The sequence below is a fragment of the Electrophorus electricus genome, chromosome 15, assembly GCF_013358815.1.
Source record: "Electrophorus electricus isolate fEleEle1 chromosome 15, fEleEle1.pri, whole genome shotgun sequence".
NCBI classification, from domain to species: domain Eukaryota; kingdom Metazoa; phylum Chordata; class Actinopteri; order Gymnotiformes; family Gymnotidae; genus Electrophorus; species Electrophorus electricus.
Window position 1 is genome coordinate 1011580 of NC_049549.1, and position 13082 is coordinate 1024661.

A 13082-nucleotide genomic window follows, 5' to 3' on the forward strand; every position below is an offset into this window, starting at 1 on the left:
AATTATAAGCCTAATAATAAGTGGATTGAAACTACAACCCCTGCCTACATCTCCTTATAGGACATGCTTGCGTAGGCTAGCAGCTCGGAGAAACCTCCGATTAATAATTAGGACATTTTTCACTCATTCATTCCAAACTGTACCCATATATAAAATATATGTAAAGTAAATCAAAGCGAGGTCCGTACAGACAAAATGTGTTACTAGGCTATAAAATGCGGAGCATTACTTATTTTATTTATTTTATGGATCATGCTAAGGGCAGCGACAGGCACAGATGTCCACACCACCAGACCACACACGCTTACTTTAGTGAAGCTGTTGGATGGAGCGCAGGGAGTCCAGCTACTTTCCGTCAATCAGGAATACGAAACATACGACTGTACATTTTACTGCCTTTATAGCTGTTGATGCAAAAACATAAGCTATCGTTTTAAAACCAAAAATATGGTTAATTTGTCAAGAAAAATTACCCCTTAGAAGAGCCCCTTAAAGATCCATGAACAGGGATAACGGGACGTTTGAACTTATGATTATTTGTTTCAGTAGTTAGTAACTGGCGCATCGGTGAGCGGAAGCAGCCGTCGCCTGTTAGTGGGGCTTCAGGTTCAGACTGAAGCTGTCCCTGAACAAGCCGCCTCGGCCTGCTGATTACCCAGCCAAACAAATAAACTCTGATCCCACCCTGAATGTTCCAATTTCAGCTGTCAATAGAGGGCGCTGTTACGACCTAAAATCAATGTGCTGGTGTCTTTAGGTTGAAGACTGGAGCACCAAAACAGTCACAGGCCTGTTGTGAAAAAACCCTCGCAAAGGTGAGTAGGTCTATTACAATAACACTAAAACACAAATCTCGTGTCTCAAAATCAATATTTATTTGATTTTTTTTTTGTTAATACTTAAGATTAGGTAAAGTGCTTTATAGCATCTGCAGTTAAACCTGTGGTTACATATAATTTATAATGGCATTTAACACAGCAGTAATAAGACAGTAATAATCAAAACAATCTAGAACCACACCAAAATTAGCTTACATTGCAGCCTATATTTTGGCAATAATTCTCCAGTCATGCATCAACTTTTGTGACACACTTGAATGCTTCCCTCGATTTGTATTGAGACATTATATAGCCCTTAAGACACTTGCAGTCAGTATGAACCAAAACTAAAAGGAGAGTCAGTCCTAACACTATGTAGCTTCTTGCCAGTTCATTCACAGAGAACTTGATATAAACATTTCTATTTATTAAGGATCTAGAAATATTACTTCTAGATTCTTAGAAACATTATAATTCTATTGTAAATAACAGAACATTTGACTTTTAGTTTCTTATAATCAGACTAGTCCATAAATAATATTCCGCTCACATATCAAGCAATGACACGTCCTTCACAAATAAGGACTAAATTAGTTGAAAATATATTTACACCATACATTTTCAAAAGCTTGATGAAGAAATTAGTCTGCGTATATAAATATAGCATTTAAATATAGACATTCTAACATTTAGACACAGTAGAAATCTGTGATAACATTATTCATATTAAGGCTCTCCAGAATTTAAAAATAGATGTACCTATAATTTCCATCTAAGTCCATCTATAAGAGACAATGTAAACTAATATGTACTATGACGGTGCCCTGGTTCCAAAAACGGCTCATTAATCAGTGGGGAATATTAACTATTACTTGTAGCTGGTGTGGGAAAAGGGAAGAGAAGTTGACTTCCAGTGGTAGAGGTTTCAGTGAGCAGTGCGATCAGGTCACTGAGCCTTGACTGTAGTCTCCATTTAGAACAACTCTAAAGTATCACAGTAAAATAAGCATCCCAAAAATCTCTCTCTTAGGCAGTATGTCAGTACATAATGGAAAAGTGAGCTCTCTAAAAACACCTTTGAGTGCATTTTATATAATGACCAGAGATGCATGGATAGAAGCCAGCAGTACAGCTGTGTCAGTGCCTTGACAGTAAACCCAGGAAAACTGAATATCTTAATAAGCAGCCCTTGTCCGAGCACGGATCTTTTGTTTGTTTTGTCCGTGCCTGAGTCTATTTTTGGTCCTTGCGCTTTTCCTCCGGCCCCTCGTTCCTGGGTCCCTCCTGGACTTTGTAGTCTTTCAGTATGGCATTGGCAGTCTCCTTGCCTGTCTTTTTCACCACTGCCTTGACCCCCAGGTTGTCGATGTTGAAGGCAGTGGTGCCCACGTTAATGGCGGAGTTGACAGCGTGGTCTGTGGCTCGGCCTGCTTCTGCTCCATACCTTGATCACAGATCATTAAGAGATGGTAAGAGGAGGAATATTTTTGGGATGAAGAGCAGTGAAGGAATAGATGGCCAGAGGGTTGGAGCAGGGGTGTAAATGCATGCAAAGCCATGAAGCCCATATACATGCAAGGGGTTCATTTTTGATACTTCTGAGTTTTATATATTTTCTTGGGAGAGAGGATGCTCTAATATGATTTGTATGATAAATCACATTACCTATTGTCCCAGACATTTTCCTCTAATTCTCCAGATTTCCAATTCTGTTTTGCTATGTTACAGTATGTTTTTTTTAATAAAAGTTTGAAAACTTCAGTTTAATACATATTGGTAGCAGGCGCTTACAGTTTTTCTTGATTGCTAAAAACATTCAATGAAGCAGGGTCTACTTAATCTTTATTGCCACCTTCATGGAATATGTAAACACACTCATTGCTTTCATTCATTTCACACACTATCTCAAAACAGTTAACACAAATATATACAAAAACCTATTCAATGGGGCTGACTGACAAATTATTACCATGCATATTAATGTCTTCATTACCTGTGTGCACAATCGCTAAATCGGTCAATATTTGTGAGCATTTACAAGTAGAGAAGGTGTCTGAACACTTACTTGCTGTACTGTAAATATTTTCTGTACTTCAAATGGGTGTCAAAGAGCAAGTGTCCAAAGCACAAGAGCAGTGTGGTTGGTTATCTTTGCTAAAATCACCTTAATGGAGAAGAACATGATCCATTCTGTGATCTACTCACTAGTCTTTTGGCACATACCAGAGTTTTATGGAGTATAAGTTTTAATAAAGCAAACAGCTGAAGTGAAGGTTGAAGCTATTTAAAGTGAATCACAAATTGTTTTTGTGTGTCACCATTTAGTGACAGAGTAAATAAATGTGTTCATTTGATTGTTGGCTGTATTATTTAATAAGACTTTGCTATTGTGGCTTAATGTGCTTAATGTTTTACAGGGATTCGAGAAATTTTGCCAAGAACAGGTGTTATTTTGTCAGTAGGCGTCTGTTAATGACTGTGATTAACTGTTTTTGAGATGTGAAAATTAAGGAAAAACTGTAATATTAGTGTGGAATGAAGTGTAATATTGTAAAATATTCACATCCTCTGTTCCATTTTGGCTACTAATATTCAAGCAATACGGCAGGCAACCTATAATATGCAACGCTAACAAATTATGAAATACTGCTTAGAGTACCTTTAAAATAGTCATGCCCTTTGGCCTTACTAATACAGATGATCCACTTGTACTTTGTAAAGAAATTTATTAATGATTTTTTTTTTTCTTAACCAAGAAAACCAGAAGCTTATGAGGGGAGTGGGAAGAAAGCTCACTGCTGTTAAGAAGGCCCATTGCACTAAATGAGAATCAGTGTGCACAACTTTATATGCCAGTGGGATGAGTGTAATCATGAATATACTGGATTATTTGCTTTAGCTGCACCATCTATGAATCAAGGGAATATTCAAGCAAAGCAAAGCTCTGAAAGGTATAGCTACTTGTTCTCATTTGGGGGTTTTAAGGTGTTCCCCAGACCCCTATATCTGTAAACAAATAGAGGGGGAGAGAGTGTAAGTGTGTTTTTCACTGATTAAAGCTTCTCTGTGCAATGTGAGTGAAACAGTGTTAAGATGGCCAAAGAAGGAAATATGACGCATAGTGTATGTAAATAAAAAAGAACATAAGAAACTTCGAGGCAGACTCCAAAGCAACTCCACAGATTGCAAATCAAGATACTCACTTATGCTTCACTGTGTTGACTGTCTCATTAGCAATGCTCTTTGCAATGTTTTTAGCTGCGACTTCCAAGCCTGTCCACACAGCTGCAAATCCTGCCATACATTTGATCAGAAAACAAAGAAAACATTAAAAAAATACTGGTCAGACTAAGAGCTAACGATCTTTGCAAGCATGTCTTTTCAGTTCAAAATAAAAAAAGGTGACGTGAACCCAATGCTGATAAAGGTCTATGACTTAATAATTTATGTAATTATTATGCCCTAAGGTGGCATGCAGCATTTCACCTTGAATTCCACTTGCCGCTACTACCATGGCACCATCTACATTGGAGCGACCTTCACTGTCTTTCTTCATGGACTCTGGGACCAGTTTACATCCGTGTTTCTTCACATGTGGGGCCAACTCCTTGCCCACATGGCCAGCAAAGGTGCAAAGTCCATCCACTGTAACCACAAGCAAAAACAAAAGTGCTGACAACCACACCACTCAAACAGTGCCCATGCAACTCCTTGAAACAGACATCGCCCTCCTTTATCCTAAAAAAGCAATCAATCATTTTTGAATAACAGTTTTAGTAACAAATGCCACAAGCTACTTTACTTTCTGCTGAAACACAGACTTAAGTAACAACATGCTCCACCATTTAAGATGCCTCTTACCTAGAAACTGGCTGACTTTGACGGCTCCTCCTGTGGCTTGCTTGGCCACGTGGAGGCTCTTGGTGACCGTGGGGCTCACATAAGATGGCTTGTCTTCAGGGGTGATGTGTTCCCTCAGCTTGGATGCACCTTTTTGGATGGCCTTCCCCGTGTACTCAGCCCCCTTCACTAATCCCCAGCTCAGCCAGGAAGCCCCTGGTAGAACAATACCATGTACCATATTTGAGAACTATTGAAGTTAAGGCTGTTTCCTTTTCTCACTAATTGTAGCATTTATATTCACATTAGTTAGCCGACTGACTGAACCTTAAGTCACTAAACTAATCTTTGAGGTTTACCACATCTATTACAGACATGACTTTTTTGTCTACTGTTTGGCTAATAAAATATTTGTCTCAGAAAGATGAATGTGCAGGTTCAGGGATAAACATATCAGATTATTAAGGGGATTTTCAGATAAAGTTAGACCTACTAATAGGTGTAGTCCTCCAATATTTGTGAAATATCAGTTTCTCAAGCACTTAACAGATTGAAGCACTTAATATTATTTTCTAAAGCTCTTAGTGGATATTATTTTGTGGATAATATCCACTGTACTTTTGATTTAAACCAAAGCTCTACTTCAGCCATGCATCCCATGTAGCTGATATCAATGCCAGCTTTGATACCCTGAGAGTCCTTAAGGGCTCAACACAAGCTGTCCTGTTTGGTACCATGTAAAGATTCCACCCAAATATAAGGTCATTTACTAGATTAATGATCAGCTTAGCTATTTGTTTTTTATACCTTATTACTTATATAAAGTTTAGCTGTATTTTGAAAAAAATCGGCTTATTTCTGAAATATCTGTTTGTAGTACAAAGAACAACTTTGGATCAGTTTTTAGACCAACAGACTTAACAGACTGCATTTTAGATCATCGGTAGAACCTGGAACGGCCCACAACTTTTTTTGGACTGTGTATGAAGCAAGAATGCTCTAATCCCTCCCATGATAGCACTAATCTTGATTTAAACAAAAGCTCCATTTCAGCCATGCCTCTTGTGTAGCCGAGATAAATGCTAGCTCAATCCAGACACCCTTCAAATCCTTAAGGGCATTTTAATACACCATGTCCTATTTGGTACAAAGTACAGATTCCATCCTCCCACAGTTTAAGAAAGCAGACTTTAAGCCACATGGTCAATTATTTCGCCTGCTGAAGTCTCACCTGTAAGGATTCCATGCGCTACTTTCTCACTCCACTCCGGAAGCCCCTTGTCCTCCTCAGTAGGGGGCACCACCTCTTCAGGAGGGCCCATGGGCACCTTCTGGCCCAGGTTAATGGTGTCAGCCACTCCATCAGAGTCCTGACAGGGTGGGTAACAGTTACAACAAAGCATTATACATCACTGCCCAAGCTAATGTGCTTATTAAAAGCAAATGGTGGCAAAGGAAGAAAAAAAGTAAGGATAAGGCTGCTGCCTCTCTGTGCACAGTTACTCGGCCAGATTTGCAAATCACTCTTTCCCAATTTTCGCTCTCTCTTAGACCCCTTTGTACTCGCCTGAGCACAGCGCTTTGTGCAGCTGGCCAGCAGGCAGGGCACACTGGACAACAAACTGTTCTGCCAAAAACAAAGGGACTGCTTGTAGTTTAAGAAGAACAGCGATGCTTGGTCCCAAATCCAGCTTCACTGCCACTGCGTCATTTGTTACGTACCGGTGCTTATAAATTGCTCCGTGTGTTTTTCAAACCGAATGTGTGGCATAAAGGACGAGTCAAGAGGTGCATGAGGTGTGTACATTGACACTAAGCTACGGAGAGCTGAGGAGAGCTGATGAGCCATGCTGAGCCGGTTATACTCGCTTCCCTTTTCATTCCACCAGACACCTGAGGTGAAAAAAGAACCAGGGTTGCTGACACACTAAAAGCATTAAGGAAAGCCTAACTAATTAGCCTTTCACTGCTCTTCCTTTAGTCTACAATTTTCTGAGGCAAGGCCCAACACTGGGACAGCTTGCACAGCAGAGCTAATTCTCTCTTGCACTACTCTCAGGCCCAGAGTGGGACATTCTTCTGCAATACAATGCAAGCAAAAGAACGTGTAAAGGTATTGTAAGTACCAAATGAAGTGACAAGTGCAGTGCTCTGCTTTTATTCAAGTCCCTTGATTGCACTGAGTTCCAAACGGGTGTTCTTTCTTTGAAGTACTCGACTATAATCAAATCAGAGGATGTTTATTTTGGAAGCTTTCAGTCCAGTCTTTGGGGATCCCCTGCAGGCCACACGTGATCCAGCTCCAAACACAAATCAGCACAGTAATCGAGGCCTGTAGAGTGCTGCTTACCTGGTTCAGATGGATTAAGAAATGGAACAAGAAAGACAATGCCTAGGCACGTGTCATTCAATTGTATTACAATCTTTAGCATGGTACCTGGTTAAATAAATCTCTCCAACTCTCAAATACACCTGAAATCTGTGAAAGCAGCAGGCTGTTATTGAAGTAGACAGATGTATTTATGGTCAGGCTGTCAGAATAAAAAGATACCATTCATAATATTCCAGTGGTTTCTACTGCAAAAATGTCCTTCGAATGTGTAACACTAGCAGTATGCCTCTATATATAGCGCATCTATATAGAATAATCATGGCGATACAAGTTCCAGCCAGCAAGCTTGTAGCCTAGATGTTGTGTTGCTAGCTACACAATGTTCATTTATACACACCACTTTCTCACACAGCTAACCTATTTAGAAATTATTTTGATACAGAAACCTTAATTAAATATATAAATATTAAACAGTCAGGGGGTGGTGGGGTGGAGTCTCACCTGGACTCGTAGGTCTGTCATTTGGGCCAGAAGGTCGTGGAAGAGCTCACGCTCTGCGTGGGGCAGTTCTGACGCCAGCACCAGGCCTACGTATGAGCCTGTGGAGGAAGCCATCAGATCAGGGAACATGTAGACTCCCGTGGTGCACAGCAGGACCGGGGAATAAGAGGCCATCAGGGGGTAAATCCAGTCACACACCTGAAATCACACAAACCAGACACACATGAATTCACATAAGCCCGCCACACACATGAATTTGGGGCAAAGCGTGTTTTAGCGTCAGTCACATAAGATGCTTCAATTACCACCTTTCTTTGCCAAGTCTAGACAATGTTCCAATAACACTGCCTGTATGGAAGAGGAAACTGTCTCAAAACACTGTCCCTTGTACTCTGTAGCACAGGAGGCCCTGACAGCCAGCCGAGAGCTCCCACAAGGCAATGGCTTTTAATAATTAAAGATTGCAAGTCTCATCAGACTAGTTAAGTAGCTGAAACAGTGAGAGCTCCACGTACTGTCTGATTAAAGTATAGAATATTATGTAGAAAAGCTCTGGGTTCTGGAGGACTGCGTGAAATGGAAGGGACTGCTGTTAGACCGCTCTTCAGATTCTAAATGTACAAGCTTCTCAAATACAATTCTAATAAGACTAGCATGAATTCTGTAGTAAGAACTGATTGACTTCACAGTAACGTCTGTAACGTGAAAAAGTAACGATATGCTTGGGAAAGTAAATCACAAGAGCTTGATGGGGGGCAAAAAAAAAAGAAAAAAAAAGTTAAATTTGATGGAAGACACAAAACTTGCATATTTCTGCCAAAAAAAGGGATCTAAAGCAGAATATCAGAGAAATGAATGCCATTTCAGAGAAAATCTCTGGATTTCCTCCCCTATTCGTGACTGAAGGCTTGAGAAAAGCTGTGGGTCATTTCAGGGAGCCAGTGTCCATGCCACACCAATGCCTGTGAGGGTTAAACTGGATTAAAGTGCAGACCTGAAAGGCAACATCTGGAGGTCTTTTTCCCCACTGTGACGACTCAATGAGCAGGTGCACCTTCACTAAAAAAAATAAAAATAAAAAAAGGGTCTCATTTTATCCTCAGCAGAGATGCATTTATGCTTCCAGTACTTCGCTGAGGATTCAACCACCAAAAATATCAGATTTCAGAGGCTCTGCTACATAAAAAAGAGGAGTTCTCTCAGTACTAAGCCTATGTACTACGTAAGCCTCTGTCTATTGGAGATGGAGTAAATAAATGTATTAAGCATAGACAAGCACTTGTAGACTCTATGCAACATTTATATTTTATTACTGACAAACTAAAAATCTAAATCCAGTTATGTTTTGATACTCCTCTGGCATTCTCATGCAGTTTTCAGTGGTGCTCTTCTTTCCAAGTCTCTACAGTATATATGTAGTGGGAAAACAGGCCTTCTGACCCGTCTCTTTGGCAGGGTCATTTACTATAACTGAAACAAAGGGGACACAGTCTGGTCATTTCCCAGAGGCAGAGCTAGCACATGCAGTAGCTAAGCAGTCCCTTGACAGTCAAAGCTAGAATAAAGGTTTGTTTTTGTGTTAATCTTTGATCCCAATTGTCAAAATAACCACAGATTTTAACCGGAAAGTATTTCAAAAGGAAAAAAAAATGGGTTAGTTAATGATGTAATTTGTTACAAAGGTTACAAATTTTTTTCTGTCAAATACAAATACAAAATACACTGAAAAGTAATATACTAATTAATTCCAAACATACAGCAGGCTAAGCAACTGAAATGCTGCCCATCTCAGACCATGACATAGGTACAGGTCTAACCTGTAGGCTATTTTTGTCCACACCAATGAGTAATCCTCTGAGACTGTCCTTTAGCTTTGGCTTGTCACCTGATATTCCTTTCTACATGATGTGTCTGGGGGAATTCCCAGGATGACATATTTCAAGGAATTCCTAATGAAGTGAAAGGCAGTACAAGCTTACAGGACAGCTAGGACATATACGTAGATAGCACCCATTAACTCCTGCAAACATTTTAGCTCTGTTGTATTGTAAATGGAAATCAGTGCAAACCAATAAATATCTCTTAGTTCAGAATTCAATCAAGTACGATTCAACATGATAAACCTACACAAAACTGAAATGGAGTTAAAATGTTAGTGATCCTTCAGTAAAGCTATACTTTACTCTCAGTAAATTCCCAAAAACCATTATAGCAGTACGCAAACCAAACCCTTGACTTCTTACCTGCAGAAAGGCAGGAGGCCTCTCACGCCCCCTTTCCAAGCACTCACTGGTGAACTTAACCATGCGCAGGTAGCCAGGGTAAGAAGGCGCGCTCACTTGTCCATCAGGTGTTACGAAGAAGATCTGCACACCATGGGGCAGGAAAAACAGCTCCTCTCCATCCTCACCCAGACTCTGAGGAGAAACAGCAGAGCTGGACGTTTGGCTGTAAAACTCATCCCCAACCAGGGACAGCTCGCCTGTGGCGGTGCCATAGGAAATACTGAGGTGTCCATCGGCAGCTTGGGGGGAGTAGGCTGGGGGCTGATCAGATGAGAAGCCTGGCAGTGAGTGGGGAACAGGCGCTGCCCCTCGAGCTCCTGAATTTGTTTGAGCCACAGCTCCTGCAGGCTGGCTGCCAGGTAACGGCCCCTTCTGAGGTTCCGGCCTATTAGTCCTGCCTTTGGGGAGTGCTGGGTAAAGGTTTTGGGGCACTGATTCGTCTGTCGGTCCGCTGTGAGCGGACGCGGCAGCCATGTTGGTCTCCAGCACTGCTAATCGTGTGGTGATGTTGTTGAGAGTCTCCTGCATCTTCTGCTGCATCTGCCGGGCTGAGTCCCAGGGAGCACCCATGCACTCCTCGCCCCGGGAGGGCACACTGAGTGCCCGGAGGAGATGCTGCCGTCCCTGCTGGTAATGCTTCAGGGCGTCCACTTTGTGTCCTGCCTCATCCGCCGCAAGACCCTTGTTAATGCACTCAAATGCCCTTTCATAACCATCTTTGATAACCTGAAGTCTGGCTCTGTCAAATGCATCTTGCTTTGCTTTCTCCATGACTGTGAAGGCAAATTAAATAACAAAAGTGGGAAAAGTGACAATAACTAGAGACAATCTTTCTTGCTTTAGTACTTTTAATATGACGTCTCATTCAAGTTATTGTGGGGTTTACATTTACACCAATAACAATACCGTCATCGTGAAAAGATTAGCTAGTTATTTAGTTTAACTAGATGTGGTGGACAAACATACTGCTTACTAGTTAGGTTAAGTTAGCTAACTAACTAACGAAATTATACTGCGACACCATATCAGGCGCCGCAAACGAACAGTAGTCTTTCATGCCAGTCTTATGCTGTGAACAGCAAAACATTAACAAGAGTTAATGTTAACAGCTTTTGTTATGTTTTTATATAGCTAGCTCCGCGAGTTTGGCGTTACATCGTGTACATTTTATGTTTTCAAAATATGACTACAGTAGTTATTGGTTTGCTATCCTATGTAGCTAAAGCTACCTATTATCTAATAGCTAGCTAGGTTAGGACCACTGAGACAGCAAGCTGGCTAAACGTTAGATTTACAAGCCAGTTACCTAATTATGCTGTTCGGTGGTTTAATATATAATATATATCGTTAATATATCGTTAGGTTAGCTAGGTTAACTAGCTAAACACAACTAAGTGTCAGACAGGTGTCGTGTAAAATGAAAATGTCAACAGCAATACTATTGACACGGAAGTTTGAGAAACTACGCTAACGTTTGATAATCTATGACCAAGACTAACTAAACCATATCAAACCAGTTAGCCTCGTTTAGTCAGTTAACTTCAGCCTCGTTTAGTCAGTTAACCTTAACTTAAATTTAAATTCACGACCGTTGGACAGCTAACGCTACCCAGGCTAGCTAAGGTTGCTAGGTTACTATCGATGTAGCTAGCTAGGTTAGCTATCGCATTTCACAAGCGGGTTAGATAAGTATCTAAAATTTAGTTAACTTACCAAGAAATGAGCTCTTGTCCACTAATGGAAATAACTAAGCTCTTTAAATGTGCCACAAGACTTTCTTTCTGTGAATAACAAGATAAATGACAAGGCAACCGTAAGCAGGCGGTATGACATCGAAGGGCGGGTTCGTTCAATAAAACACGACTGATCAGGCTGCGCAGATTGGCTGATCTTAAGACGCCTATGTCCGAAACACCGGCTGTATGAAACACGTAGTTCGCTCCACTAGCCAGATAAAGATCTACACAGCTGATTGCGAATCGTATAGCAGTTCAAAGGGGAGAAAGCGGTACACACACACACACACACACACACACACACACACACACACACCACTTATGTATGGAACTTAAATTAGCATGAAAGAATGCTTGAAGATATAAAAAGAAGAGAAATGTTAAATAATAACAAAAGTAAATAATAATTATTAGCATAGAAATGTAATTAACATTGTAGATTTTGAAATCTGTAATATTGGAAATGCTCATACTTGTTGTTTTATATTGCTTTGGCAGTACTGTAAATAAATAAAGTCAGGCCAATAAAGTTTACTGACTGATTATGTGGCATTCATCAGTTTTGTGAAGCTGCACTTCTTGGAATGACAACCAAACAGATCAGATCATTTAAATGACATGAGATGTCAGATGACATAGAAAAGCATGTCTACATATGAATCTACATAGGAATGTTAGCATAGAGCAAAGAAAGATAACAACCTGAAAGGGCTAAATAAAGGCTACAGTAGTTTGCATCATTTGGAACAAGCAGGCAGAAACAAAATATTGCTGTCAACTGCATCAACCCATCAAATATGCAAAATCAATAGCCTAGCAATTGGGATGGACTGACAAAATAATGCTTCTTTAGAAAATCTTAGCGAGCAAAGCTGCTCTGCCTGCTTTAGACGCACTATTGAAATATGATTAGTAAAGTGTGTGTATTAAAAGGCTTTGAAAGACTATATTTTGCAAAAACATAAGCAAATAAGACAGACTGTGCTTTAACTTCAACTCTAGAACTCTGTACGTTAGCCAGCCAGACAGTCCCACCGCTGGTCATGTCTGCAAAATCTTTTGTTTTCTCTTTAATTGACATCCAAGGGCAGAAGCCAATAAGTAGACTCACCAGATATGTTTACGAGTCCAAGCTGATCAGCCAATGAGAAAGGCCATGTTTATAGCCAAACGTCAACCGTTACCCTGACAGACATTTAAACCCATATGTCTCCTATTCAAGCCCTAAATCACAAGGCAGCAATTGAATATTCAAAGGCAGCTAACACAAGTTTTGATGACAACACAGGCACTGTGAGAGCTCAGTGAGAGCTCAATGAAAACAGTGGGGAATTTCGGTACATTCAAATGGCTATATATCATCAGAGACAACCATCAGTATCTGTACTTGTTCTCACGGTCTATGCACTAAGCTATAATTTCTAGAAAAAGAAACAGTAATGTCATTACATGTACTGTAGAAAACAATGTGTGAATTTTAAGTTCCAATTAAGATGTTTTAAGAGTAAAAATAGTCAAGACAGAAAACAACTCCCCCTCAATTTCTTTTTTTTTTAAATAAAGAAAGAAC

At 40.3% G+C, this 13082-nt stretch overlaps 2 protein-coding genes across 5 annotated transcripts in view; both read right to left on the reverse strand.

The window, feature by feature from the left end:
- LOC113582271 (serine/threonine-protein kinase DCLK1-like) overlaps positions 1–388 on the reverse strand; it is a 33934-nt gene extending 33546 nt beyond the window's left edge. For all 3 annotated transcript variants that reach the window (XM_027017950.2, XM_027017951.2, XM_027017952.2), the window contains exon 1: positions 309–388. The gene's annotated coding sequence lies outside the window, so the exon portion shown is untranslated. The remainder of the gene's footprint in view (positions 1–308) is intronic.
- A 465-nt stretch (positions 389–853) lies between these two features.
- spartb (spartin b) lies at positions 854–11779 on the reverse strand. 2 transcript variants are annotated; one of them, XM_027017953.2, is made up of 9 exons: positions 11490–11779; positions 9735–10549; positions 7492–7689; positions 5890–6028; positions 4680–4874; positions 4305–4463; positions 4022–4112; positions 3780–3824; positions 854–2262 (listed from the first exon to the last, which is right to left on the reverse strand). In XM_027017953.2, the coding sequence occupies exons 2-9, from the start codon at positions 10545–10547 to the stop codon at positions 2052–2054; spliced, it is 1851 nt and encodes a 616-aa protein (XP_026873754.2). In that variant the 5' UTR covers positions 10548–10549; positions 11490–11779; the 3' UTR covers positions 854–2051. The 2 variants fall into 2 exon arrangements, with proteins under 2 accessions (XP_026873754.2, XP_026873756.2); XM_027017955.2 differs by lacking the exon at positions 3780–3824 and having other exon boundaries at positions 11490–11778.
- Positions 11780–13082: the final 1303 nt, after the last annotated feature.